Genomic DNA, 25,598 nt, shown 5'->3' with positions numbered 1-25,598 from the left:
AACACAAATTATGTAGAATATTACTGTGCACAAAAATGAAAGGTTGATGATATAATTGAACGATTCTATCAAGGAGTGTCAAAAGCTGTACCACAGAGAATTAAAGCCATAATGTGTGATTTGCTTCACAGCGTCACCCTCAATTTTACTCAGATTTCTACTCTTTGCATAATTTTAATGTCCAGTGGTGTAATAAAATACCACGTAAAGGACTAAGTTTGAAGTGCTTTAATAACAGTAAAATTAATTTTTTTATATTAAAACCGAGTATTCAGAGTTCATCAATCGACTGTTAGCTAACATCTCCCGTGGATGTCAGCTTATGTGTACACACGTCGAGCGCGATGCTCCGTGCAGTATTACATGTTACGATCGGCGAGCGTAGTACACGCATTGTAGGCGCTGGAATTAAATCGCAATTTTCTTTGTTATACCTCATTTGTTTGGCTCGAAATTAAAAGGGGATAATGTGATCAGTGAAAACAAGCATTTAAATAGGAATATATTCTTTATGCAAATCACACATTATTGCTTTAATACAGGTTTGGGCATCAAAAAATAGGTCACACATAAAAGCCATTGCTATTGTACTTACTTGGCCACCATCTTGGCCCCTTCCACAGACCCTGTTTCCCTCACTATCCTTACTGCTTCCTCTGGGTTCCGTAAGAAATCCAACTGAATTCTAGGAAAGACAAATTATTACTCAGTTAGTGTACAATTCATAAACATGGTTTAGGGACTTTATATTTTTGATGGGATCAATAACTTAAATCTAAAATTAATTTTTTGACAATATTAGGATATTGGTGTACTCAACATTTTGATTTGGCTTAGATTTAAATGTGACCCCAACTTCTTGAAAACAAGAAATAACATGGTTAAAGAATAGAATATATTAGACCTTAAGCTAAAAGAAATATAATTTCATCTTAAGAAATCTAAAGTTACTAAGCTGTCTATACACTTAATTTACAAAACAAGAAAGAAAAAGAAAAAGAGGAGATACCTTAGGCCAAAAAAAAAAAAGGTTTGTCTCACGAACCCGCGCGCATAAGTATGTGAAAGCGATACAGCGCGTTTGTCTCACGCTGACCGCCTTTTTAAAGGTTTTTTTTTTTTCCCGATTTTTCCGGTTCCCGATAGTTCGACCAACGTAGTAAAAATGAATTCCTCAATGTCAGAAAACCATCGAAAATGTCAGGCAGCGCGATGCCATTAGTGTTGCAGATAGCCCGTAACCCACACCGTAGCCTCAGTCTCGCTAGTTTCACGCCATCCTTGCAACGGCACGGAGCGTAAAGCCGACGAAGCAAAGTGGATGCAATATAAAAATATACAGTTACAGAATATTAACATTGAAAATTTAAAAAAAAAAAAAAAACAAAACGCATTAGCATAGCTTCTAAACCAAAAAAAAAAAAAAAAAAAAAGCATAGCACTTAGCTTTTTTTGGCAAATGTTCGTGAGACAAACCTTTTTTTTTTTGTGGCCTTACAACAAGAAGGCAAATAAAAGAGAAAGAGATACATGTATACAATGAGAGAAAATGAGAATGAGACAGAGACAGAGACAATAGACAAACAGAGACTGATAAACAGACAGACAGATAAACAACAGAGTGAACAAGGGGAAAGAGAGGCAAATAAAAAGCCAAAGTTAGAGACAGAAAGATCAACAAAAGCATTGTATGAAGACATTTTAGAAGACCCTGTACCTAATAACATTGTCCCAATCTTTGGCGTTTTCATAAGCTTTGGCTGCATCCTTGTACCTCCCATCTGCTTCCTTAGCTTTGGCATATTGAGTGTGTATCTTTGGTGATGTTACATGAGGCAACAGCTCACCCACTTTAGTCCTGTGAAATTAGAATATGAAAATGTGGAATGACTATAGAATACCTACCACACCCTGTGATTAGATTAGGGTTTCCAATTAGGGTCTACAATCTTGTGCAAAAATTGTTGGGACAGTTGATGTTTTAAAGATCAAATTCCTGTAAATTGAACATAAGGCTGAAAATACATGATACGTTTCATAGCTCATGTTATGTACTTGCTTGGAAGTTGGAGCAGACATTGAGCGCAACCAGGTTTTACTATTTTACTATTTTTCAGCATTCAACATTGAATAAGTGGTGCGGGGATGCGTTAAATAATGAAACTGTCCTAACCTTTTCATGCAGGATTGTAGGTTAGGGGTTAGGGAACATATTAGTGTCTGGTAAGTATTCTGTAGTTATTCCGAAAATGGTTAAAAGTTGTGAATTCATTATGCTTATTAAAATGATATAAGTCTTCTCAAACATGTAAATGAATACGAGTTTCTGGTAGCTCTAAAGAGTAAGCATATAGCCATGAATGTACACTTTCACATTTGTATAAATCACTGGATTTTTTTTACTTATTTATACATTTATTCACTGCATTACACACATGCTTCCAACCACCTTTATCAGCTCTGCTATGAGTGTACGAGACAGATTTTAATAAGACAAGTTGACAAATTTAACATTTATATTTTTATAAACATTGCTAACAAAATATTGAAAAGGGGGGAGAATTCCATTTTAACCAGGAAAATTTGCTTGCTAATTTTCTACAACTTGTTTATATATAGTTGAATGTATACACATATTAAACATGACACAACTGCTTACCAGTTTTTACTCTTGATATAAACTGATGCTGCTTTATCATAATACTCTCCTTTCTCATAGAGCAATGCTGCTTCTGAGTACTGCTTCATACTTTCCAGTATACCAGCGCACTCTTTTTTCAGTGTCCTGTTTGGCATCTTGGCTGCCATGCTCACTCCTCGTCTGATGTCTCCGACTCGTAATGACATCCTGGCAACACCGCAAGCACATGCTTCATCGTGGTCCCGTTGCTAGAAAATATAAGGGTTAATGCAGATCAAGTTAATGAGCATGTACAGAAATGTCACTGTGATTGTTGGACGGAAATTGTTATAGACTTGGAAAAGATCACATATAACATGTTAACTGTAATCAAAGCACAAATGTATTACGGAAAAAAAGGATGATTTATTCAAGGCTTGCCTCTTAATTGCTATTTAGTGTTATGTACAATATTTTGAAAACACCTTTCGCACTGCCTGATTTAGTGCAGTTTATGGCATGAACATGAACTGGGGTTCTGATTGGCTAATTGAATTGCATCATAATCACATCATCATCTTATTTGCTAATCAATCTGCATAGCATCGTGTGAAGCAGGCGTGACCTTGTTCTTTTTTATACAATCAGTCGAACAGCGTGTTTGCTATGAAGGATCCCTTCAAATGTAGTGGTGCAACCGCTAACTCTGGTCTTGAGAGTGACAACAGGAAATAACTATAGCATTGTGAGGGTTATACAATGTCAAAAATGTGGATAAGAAAACATAATGTGCCACAACTTCAAACTCTTCACTTTAAAATATGATATCATACCTCAGGATCTCTGGTAACACCTTTCTCATAATGTGTCAAGGCACTTGAATAATCACATCTGGTATCAAATAAGAGAGAAAAGAAAACATTTAAATATATACCACACTATTTACAACACTTGCCAATAACAATGATCCCAATCCTATAATTTTCAATATTATGTTTTAATCTATCTAAGAAGCTGGGTTCAACTTAAGGGGTTGTTTGGAATGACAGGTGAGTCAGGGGTCAAAAACAAAATTTTTACCCTTTTGACCTCAGCACATGTGTATGTATGATCTGCCATACAAAAATTAAAAAAACAATACCTCAAAGTATAATTTTTTAATGTTTTTTGTCATAATCACGCTTTTCTACAAATTTCATCTGTTTGTACCGGGCGTGTCTGTTGCCAGGTAGGCCTACATGACAGCATAGACACATGCGTTACAACCTTGAATAATAATACAGAATGACGTTATATTCTTCTTAACCTATCTTAGAACTGCCTATTATTTCAATTGTTATACTGTTCTGGTTGGTTTATTGCATATACTGTATAGAAATTATGCAATATGACGTCGAAAGCATGACAGAGTCATCTTCATTCAAATAAAATTCAGGTACCCGTAAGGTACCACGGAGCAATTCGCACGATAATACAATAAAACAGATGAAAGGTATGAATGGTTGTGGAATCGAATTGCAGACCTGTCCCTCTGTCACCTTAGAACTGCATCTCGTAGGCAATGGTAGGTAATAAACCAACCGAACGATATAACAATTGAAATAACAGCATGTCTTGGTCTCAATTCAAGATGTGCAATTTGGACACACCTACTGTTGGCTGATTTATACTTCAACAGTTCCTCAAAGTGATATCAGAAAAGCCACTACCTCATTGCTCATCGGCCCGCAGTATGCGCTCCACCCGGGCCACTCAACTTTAGAATCGACGGGTATATGTACCTACATTTTGTACAAGCGTCACGAAGTAGGCGAATATCAGTACAAAACGTTGGGGTTTTATTAATAAAAAAAAGGGTCAATTATGTACAATCAAAATGAAAAAGGGGTCATTGGGTATAATATTTTGAAAACTGAAGGTGCCTGGTCATCGGGTATAGTCGGCTTCAAAGAGGGGCATATATTGACAGGCACATACCGTCACCTCTAAAGTTGATGCCCCCGGTGCACGATTATATTTTGTTCATGGCTCGGCTTTTAAAACTCCCACACATCACAATAAGGCTATTGAAAAGTGTATAGAATAGCTAATGATAGACTGGTCCCTGCGATTAGTCGCGGACCCGAGCGACAATATAGTAAACACATCGAGTTTATAACACAAGTGACAGTAGTCGTGAATTATGGAGGGTTTCATTGAACTTCTACCAGCAAAATATGGAATAATACTAACACAAGACACCAATCGAGATGATGATACCAGCCATAATGGAAGGCTTGTATTTGACCTTCTTATGAATCCAATTTAGTGGCGAGAAGTTAAAAAGGTAATGTATATTTCAAGAAATTTGGGTGCAAAAATTCCGTATCAGCTCGGATCATCAATTCCGTAAATATGGCGTATAGAGGCACAACTTGACAATAAACTGAACTATGTAAACGTAAAGGACGCACTGGATACACATAAATTTAAGTTTCCTTGCTGGCGGAATAGTTGTAAAACTCTTTTTGTCAAAAAGTTGGACAATTTATGAATTATGATTGGCAAAATAGCGAAAGGAAATAGACTTTTCCAACCATGTAAAACTACACTGGGTTGTTGACATGGTCGACATACATTAAGACATACGCATGTTCCTAAAGTAGGAGGTAAGTACTATAATTAATTGTTTAAAGTGCTCAACATACCAGCAAAAAGTCATAGGGTCATCAGAGTACAGGGACTTTGTGAAATACTGGGTACAAAAATAAAGTGCGTGAGCCGATATGCAACATCAAATATAAAAGCCGATTTACATAATTTCCCATGACCTTACAGAAGTGATCGTGCTCAAATATAAAACTATAGAGTTTGGTCCTTGATATGCACCATCAATTGTGTACTTGTGATCAATATTGCTAGGAAAACAATCACAGCAAACATGCCAAAATCCTCCCATTTCTCCTCCATTTACACACATATAAACCCATCCCTTAAGATGGGGAAGAGGGTATTCACAGGACAACTCATGATATACTTCTTTATTGTCCTCCTGATTTTGATGGGGGTTCACAGTTTTCTAACAGTTGTGTCTGTACCACTTTCTATTGAAATGGTGCCTAAAATATGTAACTCTTGAGAGATTTATAAAGACTTAACAAGCTATAGTTTTATGACCAAAAGATATAAAAGAGAATGATATAATGTGATGGATTCTCACAAGCTGCGCTCAATTCTAAGCATACTTTGGCATTTGGAAAAACAGTTAAAACACAAAAGGCCCCTTTTTGGCAGATACTCCTGATAGTGAAATTTGCAGTTGTCTTGCATTGCACTGCAACTTCCTTTTGTACAAGTCATATCAAACAACTTCTAAAACTTCTCTGAGCTCTTTCAAGATTTTCTTCCAGTACTTCGGGTTAGATAGACAAAGTCAGATATGTTCCTTACAACTTAACTAAATTAATCTTCAATAATTCACAAATGCATCAAAAAGTTTACAATGTTCTTTCAATGGTATTTAGGGCCTGGTAGTATGCCTAGTTCGAGGTACAAAAGTATATAAACGTATCCTTTAGAATAAAAGACTCATGACGAGAAAAAATATTCTTACGTGAATTCCAGCTGCTGGGCGTACTCCTTGGAGATGTATGGTATCTGGTCTGGTGCTAATGTCTTAGCAAGCTTTAGTGCTTGGTCCCAATGTAACAGATCTCTTCTCATCTGAGGAACAAAATAAAGATGTATATGCATCAGGATGCTATGGAATATGAAAGCTTTTACACAATCAATGTATTTCTTGTAACATGTAACCAATTGGGGACAACTGTTGCAACCACTCCCTGAATTATCTATCTTATTCTGTGCTACAGTATACAGTAAGCCAAAAAATTAAGGTACCAGTTGTGTTCACTCCTGTATATCCTAAATAAAGAAAAATGTGTCAAAATTAAAACAAGCAGCTACATGTAATACCTGTACTCTTTAGCTCTGATTTAAGACCTCATTTGTTGAAATTGGTTGAGAATTAAAGAAACGGTGGTCTAAAACCTAATAAAGAAACAAAATGAAAAGTTGCACTTTTGTGTTCTAATCAATGCAAGCACGACGCTAGTTTTAACATGTTAATCAATGGAAGCACGGCACTGGTTCTCTTGTTCGTGAACGCATTGTGTACAAATCAATAGGGCACGAAATGGAGCAAACTGCAACTTTTAAATTGGCAACTTCCTTGGGTTTTTGGATCGTCATATCTTTATTTCTTGAACAATTTCAACAAATGAGGTCTCCAGTTATGACATATCTATCTTTGTTTAGGATATACAAGGGGTGAACATAACTGGTACCTTAATGTTTTGGCTTACTGTATAATATTAGGTCTCCTCTAGTCTACCCTATTGACATCAAAATAATTACTAACATTTTCATATGATATCATATCAATGGTTTATATGAGCTCTGCACGATAACAATAAACAACAGGGAGGAACTCTTCTCTTTACTTAGAAGGGGTTGCAGCATTTGTTCCTCAGGTTCAAATGAGCAATATTTCTATTTCTTAAAAAAGCTGATACAATTTAGCATTTAGCATTCAAAGTATTACACTAATTTAGTATACCTGAAGTAGATAGTATGTTGACCAAATGCAACTTAATGTTGCGTAGGTTGCGTTGGCTTAGCATGGTTTCATGGTACATATGCGGCACATTAATCGCACACGTAAAAGTATGTACACGCACCAACGCTAACGCTAATGCAGAACGCGCTGAACTTCAAAGCTAGTGCCGGTGACTCGAAGTAGATATATAGACTACAGCATTGAAAGAGGTCCAACATACAGCTTGTATTATTTACAAGTAAATTAAACTGTATGGAATTTAAATACTCAGTTTGCATGGCTTACCTCTAGTGCTGTGTTTGGTTTACTTGATGCTAAGAACAAATCTTGTGCTTGGTTGAAATCTTCCTGGAATAAAGCTAAATGACCTGCTAACAGGTTCCTGTCATCTACTCCCTGTGATAACAAAATGATCAATACAAACAGGTGCCTAAATGAAAGTTGCTACATAACATTAAGGCTGTGACACTTGAATAGGGCTCAACCGATTATCGGATCGGGTATCGTATCGGCCCGATATTTGCAATATATTTGCAATATCGGTATCACATGGGATATCAGTATTTTTTTTTTCATATTATCTGTGAATGATCCTAGCACTTCAGAATAGATCCAGTGGTTCTTCAAAGTCGCCGAAAACTTGGAAAAATGGAAAATAATTTTTTTTTACCGATATCAGATCGGATATCGGCCGATATTATAAAATTGATATCGGATCGGTAGACAAATGCCATATCGGTTGAGCCCTACACTTGAATATCCAATTGAACAACCAATGAAGTCACTTTCTTCAGCAAATGGGAGAATTTCAACTAAGATTTGCAAAAGTGTAATAACAACAATTATATAATAACTCATGTAGAGATCAATTTCAAAATTACATTATATTATAACATTTCTAATCACTACAACCTTAATTTGGTTATGCAGTATTTAAACTAATCAAAAGATTGAGATGCATGGCATGCTGTTATCTAATTTACCCAGGTGATTTCAAGCACACGTAAGCTGCATATATGCTATAATGATTAACAACCAAACCTACCATGATTTTTTCTAATGAATGCACCATCCCTGGTTCTCCTATATATCTGTACACTCGAACAGCTAAAACAAAATATCAAACATATGTAATTGTTACTATAAATATATCAATTCAGAATATCTCAATCTTAATGTTTCAATTATATCCTTTTAACTTCAAGTACTTTGTATTCAAGTTTAGTTGGTTTCAGCAACAAATCTGATTAACTATTTGCTTGTATTCACTATTTTGACATTTTAGCCATGCAATAATGATTTTTCTAGATTTTTTGCTAATTGTTTCTTTTATAAAAAAAACCCAAAAACATGCCAACCCAAGATTTTCCAAAAATGAGTCAACTGGGCGAGGGCAACACAATTTAGGCACAAGAATGATCATCCATACAAAAAACCTGAAGTGTTTGAAAAAGCCTGAAAAAGTGCATGAAAATGGGCTAAATTTAAAAAAGTATGGAAATTTGGACAACAGAAAAGCCTGAATTCCGGTTCAAACCTGAAAATTCTCATGACTGACAATTGGACCCCAACCAATTTGCTATAAAATATCAGTACACCCTTTGTTCAACTTACCAAACTCTAGTTCCATATTTGTCACAGCACTTTTACCTAGATCCAACCAGGCCTCTTTGCTATTCAGCAACTGACATAACGCCCATGCTTCTTTGTAGCGTCTCAGTTGTATACTCTTCTGAACTGCTGACCGGAGCTAGTTTCATTCAACATAAGAAAGAAAGGATCATATTAGATGTAGAGTATTACTATCAGATTCCTATTGCTGCCGCCCCAGAGGTACACTGCTGCTGTGCTATTTCAATGGTACCCAGGTGGGTACTCTAGAGTACACACATTGGAATCACATGTCCAGTACACACACTGGTACTGTACAGGTACTCTTAAGAGTAGCCACAAAGTAGCTGGGCTGCTGTGTACCTCTGGGGGCGGCAGCAATATAGTTATCTGGTAAAGTAGTAAAGGTCGGTAGACCAAAAACCATTGGCACGATAATCTGAACACTATTAAGTAAATGTGTTACATAAAAGTGCCAACCAGGTAAAAAATAGGGGCATCCATCCCGAATAGGTCATCCTACTATATGGGTGTACACCATTACATATAAGTTCCCAAAGTTTGGTTGCAATTGTGAACTGTTCAGGTGAGACCATTTTTGTAATTCTCGGTCTATACCTAAATCTATTGCTGGGGATAATCACCAACGATAAAGTAAGCTCTTAATTCAGATGAATACAGTACTGATGAGCTCTTAAATCCAGTTCAGATCTAGTATGTTACCTCTGCTTGTGGATACTCTTGATGTTTTTCCAAGAAGTTATGCGTATCTAGTTGTACCTCTGCAGTTTTTCCGCTTTGTGTTTGACAAGTAACCACTCCATTATACAACATCAAGGGTTGTTGACCAAAGGGCAACTTGCTGGTACCACAGAGAGCCACAGCAGGACCTGAATACAGGAATATGGAAGTATGTGAAGTTGAATAACTGATGTAACCTGGTAAGATTAAATTTTGATTAATCATGATTTGATAAGAGCAGGAGTTAAGGTGCTTGACATTCGGTATTAAAATGCATATACAGGGTGAGTAAAAAAAACTGCAATAGAGCAAAGAATCGATATTTTTGTAAGAACCAAATCGAACTTTCCCAATATTGAAAGATTCTATAAATGCTACACTCAATAGCCACCTTCTGTGAAAATATGAAGTGAATCGCAACTACCGCTTAATTTTGATGAGTCCTTTTGCTGCGATACCCAATTTCGTTATTTGTCCACGAGGTACCATGTATTTTGAATGAGAGCAAACAGTGCGCGATAAAGGCACCATATCTGAAACTGACTTTAACTTAAATAAGGTTGATTTTTGCGTTATTTTAATATCTTTTTTCTGTTCAAACAAACTTTCTAACATTACTTTAAGTCCTTCATACCTCACTCGACTCCAGCTCCAGTTTTTAAATCCCAATATGTCCAACTTACTGGATATTTTGTAATTCACTCCAACTCACTTTCAATTTGCGCGCATTTCATTTTGACATTTGAAAAACCCGCCTACAAATTTGTATGTTTTTGATAGAGAATAAACATCTTTAAAGTAAAGGAAAAATGAAAATAACAACAAATATTGTTTCTTCTCCTTAAACAGGACCAAGGGCAATAACACTTTGGGTGCACCATTTTATTTTCATGCCAATGAGGTTAAGAAAATGGCAGTTGTTCCAAATCTACCTTACACAGAGTGGGCTGACATTCAAATTTTAGATGTCTCGTGGACAAACATTAAATTTGGGTAGCGCTATAAAATGTGTCATAAAAACAAAACGGTTAATGTTAATTCCTCAATTTTTTCACACAAGGTCACTGATGGATATACCATATATAAAATGTTTTCAAACCTAAAAAGTTCAACTCGGTTCTTAAGTAAAAATGGATTCTTTTCTCTATTGCACTTTTTTTGACTCACCCTGTACAATAGACCCAGTGTTGCCAAAACTTTTCAGCATCAAGGCTGTCTTGGCTCGCTACAGTAAAGGATACTCAAGTAGCTCAATTTTTAAGCTTTCAAAAAAAGCACCCAATACCAGATATTTGGGCGGTTTTACTCACATTTAGAATGCAAATCACTCAATTGGGCAGAAAAGCACTTGACTTAAGAAACTTCCAGTACTAAATAAATGGGATGTTACTGACTGATCAATAAATAGTCCCAAAACCCTTTGTAATAGCAATTGTGAGACTCAAAAACCTTTGGCTAAATTGGCTAAATTGAAAAGAAAATAGGTCAAATTTCTGCCCTGGCCTGACACTGGCAAAAGTAGCCCAATTTTAAGCATGCAGCGGCATGATTTTTTGAATAGCGACAAGTGATCACCAAGTAACCCAATTGTGCGCCTAAGGCATCAATGAATAGACCTTTTCAGCAGCTGATCAGAAATCTTTGTTAATTAGTTCAAAGAGAAAAGATGTTGTAAGGTAAATAAAAACACAACAAGCAATCACACTGGTGACAATACTTTTGATTAGTGTGCGGCGTAGTAAGATTGTTCACACCAATCATGCACCGCATTGCTCTTACTTAATGCAGAGTGTTGAACGCGGTGTCCATTGTGTAGTTCTGCTCCTGGAAAGGTCAATTTGTAATACAAAGAGGTGAATGTTGGGAACTATATATTCATTATATATATATTTAAATACCGCATTGTTTGTAATAAACGCCCCGGGCGTTGCATTTTTCCCAAAGAGGGCGTTTTATTGGAAGTGAATTGTCAATGAAAAAACTTTTTTAAAATCTGGTTCAATTTCCCGATGGTGCTCCTGTAGAAAGGAAGGATTTACGACTATACTAATGCTACTACCATGGCACCTCCCACGGAAATCTAGTGGAAAATGACATTTTCTTGGTAAATACAACAAAATTACACCCGTAATTAAGTGCATCATCAAGCAAGAACCTGGTGAAATTCTACCATAATTAGGCAATGAAATGGGTGGAAGTTTGAGTCATAATAGGTTTTGTCCATGCAATTTAGCGATCATCACTGACATGATTGCCATGACTGATGCAAGTTTAAAGCTTACTCACAAAATATGGCATGGAAATGCTTGCATTTTTGTCAATTTGAGGGGGGCGTTTATTAGAGGGGAAGCGTTTATTTGTCAGCAAAGTGGTAACATAACTCCCTGGTAACTGGATCATACACCTTTTGGAATTGAGAGTACATGCCATAGACTTTTTGCGATCGTGGTGTAGAACTCAAGAGCGTGATACAGTTGATATAGTGATTACACGTAACACTTCATAGTCTATTGGACTATTTCATTTGATACCCATACACCCCTATGGAAGACATGACCTTAAACGTCCACACAGGGAGTATGAAATTAAAATGGGGTTACCTGAATTGATGACTCCATTTGGAATGTACAGCCCCTGTGTGGGACATCAAGGTAATATCTTCCATAGATGCGTATGAATTTCAACTGGAATAGCCCATTTGGAACCTACTGGCTGGGGTATTAACTTTGAAATAACAATGTTAACATCCATGCACTAAATTTACATGTCCACTGTCCGTGTGGTGTATTTACACTAGGCAATGTGAACCATGGGAGTACTTATCCTTTGGAGGGGAGCAAAGCTGTGTACAGAGAGCAGCATCTACACCTGTATCTTTTGGACTTACCATTGACGGTCTCCCTTGAGTAAGAATATGTGTATATCTTGTCTTCATCATAAGCAACAAATACACCTTTGTCAAATGGCCAGTTTTCCCACAGAACTCCTTTGACAGTTGCTGAGAAGTTGGGAATCTCCAGGATCTGGTCATTAACCTAGAAAAGCATATAATCAAGCGTGAAATTAACAGCTTTATTACCAGGGCCAGTTTTGGGAAAAGTGAGTCCTGGTTCCCCTGAATTTAGCAGGAACCAGCACTAAGTTTGGGCTTACCCGGTTTTTCTTTTCATGATTTTAGGAAAATTACAAATATTGAGAAAAAATACTATCTAGAACCTCAAGATGACCGTCTTCAGTGCAATCAACAAATGTACATCAGTAAACAAGGCAAAATACTAACAAATAATAACCCCTGAATAATGTTTAAAGTTGGCATAATATTTGGTAAAAGTTGGCACTGCAATAGTTGAAAGCACATTGGATATAGCCAATATATTTAGTGAAAATGAGCTTGCTTTTTTTGATTGAATTAGATTTTGTCACATGTACCACACACAAAGAATAGAAATGTTAACTTACAGGGTTATACACAAATCCATCACTTTTGTCATCTATGAAGACCAGCCTGGTGCCACTTGGATCTGGGAATACTTTCCGAATACCAACCACATGTCTGAATTCATTCACAGATTGCCAGTCTTCAATAAAGAAATATGACAGCTCACCATTCTGAAAAATAAATAAACGTGGGGAAAGATCTTGATTCAGCACATAAAGAAATTAACTCTTTTAAAATTGAAACAAATCCTATATTTTCTTTTTAACTAATCAATCAATCAATCAGTCACATATATGTCATAGCATCAAATTCATTTCAAAATGTTCAAAAATTACTGCTAATAAGCATCCTAAAATAGGTGGCTCTTCAGGAGCTTCTTTAACTGTTCACAATTTTTATTTGACCTGGTAATTTATTCCACAATCATCTGGGAGCATATCAGTGCTGTACGGTGCGACCATTTTAGGCGCATTGGCGACTAGATTTTTGCTGATGGTGACTAAATATTCAATCCCTGGCGCCAATGGCGACCAAATGCTGAAGCTTTTAATCGCCAAAAACAAAACATGTATGTAATGTAGCATTCAAGAGTACGAATGTATGCTATGAATACGCATTTATCATGATGTCTCAATGGGGACTTCCTGGAAAACATATAGGCCTACACTGTACATGCTACGTATGAAGTATGTAGCGTTCAATGGGAATATGTAGATCAGAGTACAGCAGCTGTGAACATTCAACACACGTGGCTGTTCAGTTTACGTTGGCACCTCAGATTTTTTACCTGGGAGCAAAATTTGGGCGCCTAAATTTATAAAGTTAGGAGCCATTGGCTCCTCAATCAGTTTTTGCACCGTACAGCACTGGAGCATATGCAGCAAAATATTTTTAAAAACCCCAATATTTGTCACAATATCAATGGTTATCACTTCACACTTCTAGCCAAAAAGTCTGTTCAATTTCTTTTGTTTATCTCTATATTAAAAACCCTATCAAGTGATTAGCTAAATCAGAAATTTACATAAATTAACAACAACAAAATTTTGCATTTTTGTAAACAGTATGGAGGCCATACAACCAAAAGTACTCAATAAATTTTCTGTTGAGGTCAACAACTATTAAATATACTTACACTTGTACCATAGATAAGAAAGTCTGTAGTGAGTGCATGACAGAGAATCTTGCCATCGCCATCTTTGTCAGGAAACAGTTTGGTTTCCCTCTCTTCATTGTCACTGTTACCGTCTCCTTCAATCTTGTGTTTGGAAAAGAAAAAACTTGATGAGATGGATTCTCAGAAGAGGCTCTTGTGTAAAACAACAGAATGTGCAACTTAGAGGTATAAACTGCTATTTCTTCCCCTTGCCCCTGATCTCAGTAAAAAAATTGAGGTTTTATGGTATAATTAGGTTTGTTCAATAAATTGACATCCCTGCCTTGTAGATGGTTGACACATACCAAATTATCATGTGATTAAATGTTGATTTATTAACTTGTCCTAAATGAACATTAAGTACAGAGTGAACCCATCATATAGGGGCCTACCCCTCCCAACTCACCCCCACACACGCAAACACACGCAGTAACAACAGGGTTTTGCCCCCTCAGACAAAGTGGTCTAGTTATGTGCCAGTCACCCTCAAAATCATGTGTTAATTTGCCACTTACCAGGTGTAATTGCACTTTTCCTCAAAGAATACAGATGCATAGTCAGCATTAAGGCACATGCTATGGACAGTACCAAGGTACTCCTTATCTCGTAACTTCTCTGGACCTGCAATTGTGACAATACACAGATGAAAACTCATACAATCCCAGCGTAGTATGATTGAAACAGGCATTCATGCATAAAAACCTAACATGTTAACACAGGGCTTATATTAAGAGTTTTGTCGTGTAACACTAGCAGTAAAGTCTTTGACAATGTAGTTGGCTCAATTTTTCCATGAAAGGAAACTACAAAACTACAGTAGGGCAAGGGGCTCAAACGTGTATTCTTAAAAACTTGAGAAAGTTCCTGCAATCTTATTGGTTCTTAGCTGTGTGATAAGACACGATATAACATGGTTAAGTGTGTGCGCGTCTACGTGATACTGTATGAGCTATTTAAAACAACGGGACTTATCGATCTGTAATGAAATGACAGAAATAAAACAAATTAATTTGCATCTGTCAATCAAAGGCTATGCAGCCCATGATTGTTTAGCATAGCATAACTAGGGAGGTTCCGATGCTATCGTAAGCAATCACAGGCCATGCCACAGTTTGATTGACAGGGACGTCGGATGCAAATTACCTTTTCTATTTATGTCTTCAATTATAACATAAGCCCTGCTTTTAAATATTATGTTAATAAATGTGGGTAAATAAGGCATTTTCAAGAATTGGCTACAATTGAGGGATATTATTCACATTAAATATCAAATACAAAATCAACTAACCGAAATATGAATCCCTAATGTTATATTTTATGTTATGATGTACCCTGGTTTCCAATAAATGAACAAACAGCCCAACAAACAAACAAATGAATAACAAATAAATATAACAAAGACTTTGCCTTGGTCATCAGCAAATATGCTTCGTATCAGTCATTGCCTTAATAACTGTGTAGCATTTGATATCAAATGGTGAATAAATATTATTGTGCTATTGCTTTTGCAGAAAAAGGTGCATTTTATATAATTTTGAGGTCATAGTTAGGAGTGAGCACTTGATTTTTTTCAACTCTAAAAGCAACGAGCCTTCCATTTATTTTACTAGCAATGGTCAAGGCATCTGTGCAGGTCAACATGATATTAATGCAATTTATTTAGTACGGTCTTATTATCCAATATAATGTTAGTTTATTAGTTATAAGGTTGAAAAGTTAAGTGATCACTACATGCTACACTACAATGAGTTTCCATTGGCAAAATTTGATATTTAGCTATACTTGTGGCCTCATCAATCATACATCAATCCCACAAATTAATACCACCATCTTGGCACCCTTAAGGGATCTAAAATGAGCGTTTAGACAGTATTTTTTGTGGGACATGAGAGCACATCAGACCTATCGAATTGCATTCTGAATACGAAAAATGTCTTTCTGATATCAAATAATTTTCATTTTTTGAAATTCACGATATAATACAAATTTTATGACAAAATATTAAAATTTGATATTTTTCACATTTTTGATATATAACAGTCCTCAAAGTAAATTTTATAAATCTAATGAGATATTCTTAAAGTGTATGTAGCTGGGAGGAAAAGCCGACGATCAATTGAAAATTTTGACCTTTCATATTGAAGATATGGATTTTTTCCCCAAAAGACCTATTTTTGTTGGTATTTTGGGGAAAAATCCATATCTTCAATAATGAAAGGTCAAAATTTTCAATTGATCGTCGGCTTTTCATCCCATCTACATACACTTTAAGTATAACTCATCAGATTTATAAAGTTTACTTTAGTACTGTTAAATATCAAAATATCAATTTTAATGATTTGCCATAAAATGTGTATTACATTGCGAATTTCAAAAATGAAAATTATTTGATATCAGAAGGACATTCTTCAGATTCAGAATGCAATTCGATATGTCTGATATGCTCTAATGTCCCACAATAAATACTGTCCAAACGTTCATACCCCAGCCCTTAAGGTTTTGGAAGCATGAAATTTAATATGTACTACAAAGATAGTTAATGATCTTCCATACATTCCCCTTTCAAATCCTTAGATAAAGGATGCATCCACTGATATCATCTTTGAGATGGACCAAGTATAGTATCAAATATTAAAATGTGCCAATGCTGTTATCCGCAAAAACATGATTTATGTCTGCATATGTTCATAATCACCAATTGTGCAAAGTGTGTATGATAAGTTAGAGCACACCATTACTGGAAATTGTGGACAGCCAACCAGACAGCCACATACAGGGGTGAGGTTGTACTTCACTTAGATAACCTGTTCCTATTCCTTAATTCAAACACTGGTCACAGATACGTGAAAGCATAAGAGTCCAGTATTGCCTCAAAGAATCACCATAACAAAACAGCAGATGTTTTATATCCCAACTTTAGACTTCGGTTCCATGTTAGTATATCCCATATTCATTCGTATATGATTTGCACAATCTAATTATCAAAAGCAATGAGCCTAATTAATATTTCAGTGTTTTCACTTTGACTGACCAGCCATATATGAACATGTCTAGCATTCAATATGTTGACAGCACTGTGTCATATTATGATATATTTTCAACAAATTATACATTTGAAGTTTCCTAATTAGTGAAATATTTATTAGCTTTTGTGTCATGTGAAGTGCTTCTGTTTTGTCTGTATTTTTAATATAAGGATGATGTGACATTAAGCTATTCAATTTGAAATCCATACACCCCAATGGAAGACTTGACCTTAATCTCCCACACAGGGAGTGTGCCTTCAAATGGGGTTACCTGAATGGGTGACTCCATTTGAAATCTACGCATCCCCTTAATGTGTGAGATTAAGGCAATGTGTATGGATTTCAATGAGGTGCAAATCTGATTTGGTGCTGTATATTGTGGTGTGCAAAGTGGCGTGTCGTGAGGTTTCAGGGCCCCAAGATACCTCATAAATTCAATAGGCTTGAACACTTTTTAGCGATTAGTGACAGAACTCTCAGAAAATCATTGGCGTAAAAATTACCATCAAAATATGTGTTTGACTCTTAAAATTCTTTACTTATTTTTATTCCAACTATAACTTGCATACACATGCAAAGAGTATCATTTTGAATGATTTTAAATTATAATTTCACAGAAAATGTATGTTGGCATATGATGTGAATAAAATATATATCTGGTGATGTTTGATATGATATTTCAAAGTGCGTGCTTTGATGCTAGACATAAATCAAGATTTGATATGTTAGTTTGATATTTCTAAACACACTCACCTTGAGAAGAGTGTACATACATGCGATCTACAAAAGGAAGACAAAGGAAGCCATGCAACTACTAACTTAAAACATGCAAACTAAATCAAACATGTATGGCCTCCTTTAGTACAGTTTGTCAAGACAGAGAAAATCATAAAATTGTGCACCCTGGGTGCTTCCACTGGAACAGGGTGGGAGGTGAGCAACACATAATGGCAACCCTTGCATTGAAAGAACAGGGCTATTCTAGTTGAAATCCATGCACCCCCTATGGAAGACATGACCTTAATCTCCCCCACAGGGGGGTGGACAGTAGATTTCAAATGGAGTCACCCATTCAGGTAATCCCATTTGAAATTCCCACTCCCTGTGTGGGAGATTAAAGTCATGCCTTCTATAGGGGGTGTGTGGATTTCGAGTTTGGAAGAGCACAGTCCATGCAATGTTACAGTTTAGTTGATGGTGAATGAACCTATGCATTACTGCAATGCAACGGAGAAGCTACGTTCGAAATAACAATTAATAGGACTGAATACTGTCTTAAGTTGAATTTCACACTACTTGAGTAATAATGTAAATTCCCTCTGTCAGTTTCAAATGCAGAAAGGAGACCATACGTAACAAAGCTAAGCTAAAAGCTAAAAAGAACCTGTTAGGCGATACATGCTACATAAATAGAAGTATACATTCAACTGTCAAAGCAGAAATGAAGCCAATGTTTATGCCTACAGAAGCAACAATGACAAGGAAGATGGAGGGAAATGCCTGAGGTGAAGGGCATAAAAAGGGCCCAGATCCTAAGTAGGATTTCATGCTCTTTACATCCTCTCCCTCTGATTACTGTGCCTGAGATAGGCCAATTCCAATATGCAATAATATTATGCATATTCATATTAATTTGCCACACACAAATATCAACTTCCTGTTCTCTGAGGTGAAGGGTGTGAACAGGGCCCACATACTAACCCTCGTTTCATCTTTTCTGTTTCGGGAGCTCTATTGTTCAGAAACGAAAACGCAAGGGATTGTGTGAATTGATCTGTTCCTTGAATTCATTGTTAAGTTTGAAGTACCAATCAGCTTATTTCAATAGAGGTAGATACCTGGTTAATAAACAAGGATGGATAAGACGAGATTATGGGACACCCACTGTGTGTGAAGACCGGTGTTTTAGTGATCTAGCGCCCTTTCGCTTTAATGTCCTCTAATACCGATAGGCCTTCATGTTGGTAAACTTTGGGCTTTCTGAATTCATCTGTTTATTGCTAATTTTACCCTGCTACGCAATTGGAAAACTTTAGCAGTTTGCCTATCATCAACATGGACAAATTTAAATAAACTCATCATCTCATTACTCCCCTCCCCTCCCCCCTCCCCTCCCCTCTCCTCTCCTCTCCTCTCCTCTCCTCCCCTCTCCTCCCCTCTCCTCCCCTCCACCAGATCACTCTCTCAAATAATATACATTTAAAATAGATTTGAGTCTGGCAATTCTGCCTGAAGCAATTATCAGATTACCAATTCCGATGAAAGAAATCCTATTAGTTTCACTTCAACGCACTTCTCTGGTGTTGCATATCACCAAGTTTTAAGGTGTATTTGGGACGAAAATAATTCCCCATTTAATCGCTACATAAGCATAATATGACAGATTTTTGCGCGATTGCACGTCGAACAAGTATAAGTAATTCTTGGCAACACTGATTACTATTGATTAATTTATATTAATCATGTTAATGTATATTTCGACGCTGGGTTATTTTCAGGAGATACTCCCGCTTAGGCTGGAGTACCTATACACCCAACGCAAGTCAATTGAAGCCGTACACTTTATCGCTAATATACGACCGTAAAATTTAGACACTTCTTTTGTCTAGATTAGCATCAACCCTCTCATCTCACGTTTTTCATGTCAGAAATTAACATAACTCCCGAAACCGAAACAGAAGTTATCTTCGTTCAACTTTTCTGTAGTCAACAAAAGACTAGAATAAAAGGATTGTTCACACGTACCATGCTAACACTTCAAAATAACAATGAGATCCGAAACCGAAACCGGAAACAGAAACAGAAAAGATGAAAGGACCCTAAGTAGGATTTCATGCCCTTCATACCCCTCCCACTGATTACTGTGCCTGAGTAAGGTCAATTCAAATCTACAGTGTATTATTCATATTCATATTAATTTGCCACACACAACTTTCAACTTCCTGTTCTCTGAGGTGAAGGACAAGAAAAGGGCCAAAATCCTAAGTAGGGTTTCATGCCCTTCATACTCCCTCCCTCTGATAACTGTGCCTAGGAATATTCAATGTATTATGCATATTCATATTAATCAGAATCATTTTGGCTTTGAGAGTAAAATCATTTAATAACATCACTGCATGTATGACAGGTCTTTCATGGTTGATTCAATATGTGACCATCCTCCACAACTGAGCCCGGATGTCGCCAGTGCCACTATTGAGATATGCTCCATCGAACTTAACAATAAACAATAGGAAACAAAGGATTTATTGACTGTTTTATTGATTTTTCACTACTTAAATGTCAAGTACTTTAGACATGATATACATAATTTTAAAGCTAATTTCAAGCAGAATATTTTGATTGAATATCTCAAAAATGATCATTGGCGACTTCAGGGCTCAGTTGTGCTGGATGGTCACATATGGAGTTTGCATTGATTAAAGCATAAGCAAGCAGACAGTAGTAAATGTGTCCTCCCTCAACAAATTCCTACAATCTTATGCGCCTGTCACACTACACCGAATAGGTCTTCCGTACAAGAAACGGATGGTATTTTAGTAAATCCGTTGTTGTTCGTCAATGATCGCTTTTATGTTCTTTTTATGTCCTGCTATCATCCGCCAAATGCGTTTCGTGTTAGGTGATGTTCGATAAGTCCGTCGGCAAGTTTTGTGCATGCACAAAACTTGAACGGCGTGTACCGAATACACATGTTCGGTATTTATCCGATGTGTGTTCGTATGGTGCTGCATATTGCGGAGTTTGTTCGCTCTCCTTTCGCTCATGTTCGTTCTTTGTTTGTTGCACTCGGCCCGTGTTCGTTGCAAATACGTTCCCGTGAGGCCTTCACCACCGGATGGCATATTTTTGCATTCGGTGATGTACGTTGACCCAGACCGTCTTAGTGTCACACTACACCGGATCGGTCTTCCGTATAAGAAACGGATGATATTTTAGCAAATCCGTTAGTGTTCGTCAATGTTCGTTTTATGTTCTTCATATGTCCTGCTATTATCCGCCAAATGCGTTTCGTGATAGGTGATGTTTGTTTAGTCCGTCGACAATATGTCTCGAGTCTTGTGCATGCACCATACTCGAAACGAGTGTGCCGAATACACATGTTCGGAAGTTGTCCGATGTGTGTTCGTACTGTCCTGTATATATACCCTGGGTTTGTTCGTTATTCTTTCGCTTATATACCGCAGGTGTTTGCAAGGTTTCGCAGGCGCTTGTGCGGGATGTAGGCCTATGGCGAACATGTGCATCGAACATATTTACCCCAGTACTTTAGTGACTGACAAGTAGAAAAAGGGGGAAAGGAGAGAAAAAAGAAAAGAAAGTGAGAAAAATTGAAGAGAGAAGAGAAGAGAAGAGAAAAAGTTGAATTACACGTAGTTTAGTAGGCCTATGCATGTAAGTAGTATTGAGGGAGGGGCACTTTCTGAAGGGTAGAGGACGCAATATCAAATTCCTACCAGTTTTAGTGATTGACAAGAAAGAAAATAGAAGCGAAAACTTGGAAAAGGTTAAATTGTACGTTATTGAGTAGGCCCAGGATAGTAGTAAGCCTAAGTATAGGCCTGTGATTATTATAGGCAGTGCTTAAAATTAATGTGGTTCCTTGGCCCAAAAGCCTGTGAAAATTACTGCCGGCCCGTCGATATATAGGGCCCGTGACATTTTGTCACCAAAATCAGTATTTAAGACGAACTTAGGTCTATTACTGACTTTAACATATCAATCCATGCATGCTTTACCTGAAATTACGAGTCTGAAGTCTTCAGTGGATCAGTGTAACATTTTAAATTTTGCAAATTCAGTTCGGGCCTTCTTTGTTTTTTTGTTTAAGGCAATAATACTGTAAAAATGATGCACCAAAAACAATTTTCCAAATTTTCCATTTTTAAAACTAAATTTTTACACAATAGGCCTAGGCCTAATAATGTAAATAGGCCCTACAGTCCCCATGCAAATGGCTTCAATTGGACCTTCATTTTGAAAAATGGACAAGTCTTCCTTTTTGCTTCTGCTATGGACATCCACGTGTTATTTTTAAAACAATTGTTTATATTATACAATAATGGTGAAAACTTTTCAATGACTTCAATTAGGCTTTCGTTTCACCAATTTGTGGCTGTTTCAAACTAAAATAGTACCCAATAATAGTGCTAAAATTTATCCAAAAAATGACAAATGGCTTCAATTGGGCCTTCATTGTCCAAAGGTTTCTCACCTCTATTTCCCCCGGACGCTGGTTGCCCTGATATATCAGATTTGTAGCCCTTTTGTACTTATTAGCCAATATTTGACCATTTTCTTCAAAGTTTCCCCCCTTAAAAGTTGTCTTTCCCCACTTTGTTCACCCTCTGAAAAAGTGCTTGCTACGTCACTGCCTCTAAGGGGTCAAAAACCCTCTCAAACACCCTCTCCTCCCCCACTTTTCTGATAGGGTGGACGTCTCTGTTGGTGCCACATGCGACGGATTCGCCGGTAATTTGTCGGACGTTGAACGATTGAATATAAAACGCCTGCAGGATTATTAGCGGCCACAACGCATAGAGAGACGAACGGAATCGGACCCCAAATCCGGTCATTTGTCGGACGTTGACCCCAAATCCGGTCATTTGTCGGACGTTGAACGATCGAATATAAGACGCCTGCAGGATTATTAGCGGCCACAACGCATAGAGAGACGAACGGAATCGGACCCAAAATCCCACGAATCTTCTGCGGACTGGTGATTTTTCCACGAATAAAATATTTTTGTATTCGGTGATGTACGTTGATCCAGTCCATCGTAGTGTGACAGACCTATTAGATATATTTGTTCGAAAACGTTAAAGTCCTTATTGGAAATGGCCCCCTTCTACCCCTGCATAGAGAAACGAACGGGAATCGGACCCCCAAATCCGGTCATTTGTCGGACATTGAACGATCGGATATAAGACGCCTGCAGGATTATTAGCGGCCACAACGCATAGGGAGACGAGCGGAATAGGACCCAAAATCCCACGAATCTTCTGCGGACTGGTGATTTTTCCACGAATAAAATATTTTTGTATTCGGTGATGTACGTTGATCCAGTCCATGACATCAGACGCAAACTAGTCTTTTTAATTCGGTCTTTAATTATAAGTGCACTATACTAAGAAGAACATGAAAATGTGAGTAGGTGTTCGAACATATTTTTTCCGGGATTGTAGGTCTAAGTTCAAGCCCATGCAAATTAAATGGCAATAATCAGGGCAGTAGGTTTTTTTTCCAATTCAGCAAAATATTAACCATAAAACATCATTATTGATTCAAACAATCCAACAATTAAAACAAACAGACAAAAAAAGTTGGAATAATTTGAACCAAAAGAAAAATATGAAAGATTTTTTGAAAATTGATTTTTAAACATTGTGACAACAAACTTGGTCAAAATATTTTTTTCTTAATTCAATTCAAAAATTTACATGACATAGTGAAGTTGGGCACTCTCACTTGATGTTTCCCACACCATCTTGAAGGAAAACCTGCTGCTTTAGCTAGTTCTGAAACAGAAATGTTACATTTTTCCACTGTCATCACCACTGGATACATTTAAAGTTTTGTTATACGAGGGTCATTCAAAAAGTTCTACCACCATCATCACATCTCTGTTATCTTACATGTTAGGATATTGAAATTACCCATGATTATTCTCTTAAATCTAAGCTACAAAATCAAAAAGTTATTTGATGAAAATGTGAGATGTGACGATGGAGGTAGAACTTTTTGAATGATCCTCGTATATTGTTTTATGTACAATATATTATAGGTATCATGGCAGATGCTAACAGAAACCTCTGTAAGAGAAGTTTCAAAATAGTTTAATTATTTACTAATAGTATATAGTAGTATTGTTACCTTTTTCTCCAAGTACATAAAACCATGCTCTGTTGTTCATCCCTACAGCTAAATGGTATGGACCAAGAGCTACATACGTTGGTTCCACCTCTATGGCAATAGGTATAGCCGGCTCCTGATTAGAATTATGAAAGAAATGGGGAAAGAAAATGTTTGCTGATAAGTTATATACTTGACACATACTTGACACTTAAAAATACAATTTCTTGGGTAAGAAAAGGGCATACATGTACAAGGTAAAGTGAGGCTTGCTTGGAATGGAAACACTAGGTTTCATTCCAATAAAGTGTTATGTGCAAACTAGCTTCAGATGATGATTACTAAGAAATCTAAAATACAAATCAAGGTTAAAAAGAAATCACCTGGTTATTTGAGGAAATTGTCCTTATTACAATAATTTTCAAGAAAACAAATTGATTCATGGTATGATTTGTTGAACAGAGGAAGCACAGAGAAATATGGGCTATGCCAGTTGAAATCCACACTCCCCTTGTGGAAGACATGACCTTAATCTTACCACAGGTAGTGTGAATTTCAAATGGGATAACCGAAATGGGTGACTCCATTCGAAATTTACACCCCTTGTGTAGGAGATTAAGGTAATGTCTGGCATATGGGTGGATTTCAAACTAGAATGACCAAATCTTTAATTTATAGCCAACATTTGTCAACATCAAATATCAATGAATCTCATTTTAGTGTCCTAAATTTGCATTGTAATTCCAAAGGATTAAAATATTTTGGTTTTTAATTTTTAAGTGGTTTGAAAATCTAAGATAGGAAAGAAGAAGTATTCACTAGCCCTGGCAGACACAGAAAGAACCAAATCCTGGATCATAGAGTATTCCTATTATCTGAAGAATGCACTGAAACTATGCAGTCCAATAAGATATTATGCTACAATTTACAAAGCAATGATGAAGATGAATTGAGACACAATTTTATACATATGTAGAAATCGTGCAATGCATGCATATGAAAAGAAAAGCCTGTGCACTTTCATTCAACCACATAGATTTGCTGCAAGGGAATTGTTTGTAATAGCTACTTATTTGAAATACATGCAATGTGAATGTATATTATGAATGTGATCATCCAGACATCATGCACAATATTGATCAATTTAAAATATTTAAAGTGGACAGGAGAACAAATTGTGCAAACTACATTGTACCAATCAAACAAACAAAGCTTGTCTTATAAGAAATGAAGATAATAAATGTAATGCTGATACATAACAAAAATAGCAACTGAGTTAAAATAATAACTACGATAAATGGAATCAGAGAAACCATGTGAAGGAGAAAAGGAGACAAATTAAACTGAAACAAGAAAAGAAACCTCAGAAAACTGAAATCAAAATAAAACAAAACATGGAAAATAAACATGACAAGAAACACAGACAAGGATTAAAATAAGATGTACAGAATTAAATAAGTTGTCACCAAGTACAAGAGCAAGAATTCTAGAATTGAGAGAAGTGAATGGTTTTGTTTGAACCAGTATACCTAAATCACAATAGCAATTTGTGTAAA

General features: G+C 36.5%; 1 protein-coding gene across 1 annotated transcript in view; it reads right to left on the bottom strand.

Annotated features, from left to right (window-relative positions):
- The window catches only part of LOC140160932 (WD repeat-containing protein 19-like), a 64,109-nt gene that overhangs the window by 12,152 nt on the left and 26,359 nt on the right, over window positions 1–25,598 (bottom strand). Inside the window, 16 exon segments of the mRNA XM_072184281.1 lie at window positions 596–685; window positions 1,718–1,858; window positions 2,660–2,889; window positions 3,454–3,511; window positions 6,213–6,322; window positions 7,503–7,613; window positions 8,263–8,324; window positions 8,832–8,967; window positions 9,552–9,718; window positions 12,457–12,604; window positions 13,029–13,178; window positions 14,144–14,266; window positions 14,680–14,702; window positions 14,705–14,785; window positions 17,944–17,970; window positions 24,064–24,178. Coding sequence (XP_072040382.1) covers window positions 596–685; window positions 1,718–1,858; window positions 2,660–2,889; window positions 3,454–3,511; window positions 6,213–6,322; window positions 7,503–7,613; window positions 8,263–8,324; window positions 8,832–8,967; window positions 9,552–9,718; window positions 12,457–12,604; window positions 13,029–13,178; window positions 14,144–14,266; window positions 14,680–14,702; window positions 14,705–14,785; window positions 17,944–17,970; window positions 24,064–24,178 — 1,772 coding nt within the window.

The sequence above is a fragment of the Amphiura filiformis genome, chromosome 9, assembly GCF_039555335.1.
Source record: "Amphiura filiformis chromosome 9, Afil_fr2py, whole genome shotgun sequence".
Classification (NCBI taxonomy): Eukaryota; Metazoa; Echinodermata; class Ophiuroidea; order Amphilepidida; family Amphiuridae; genus Amphiura; species Amphiura filiformis.
This window is presented reverse-complemented; position numbering and strand designations above follow the sequence as displayed.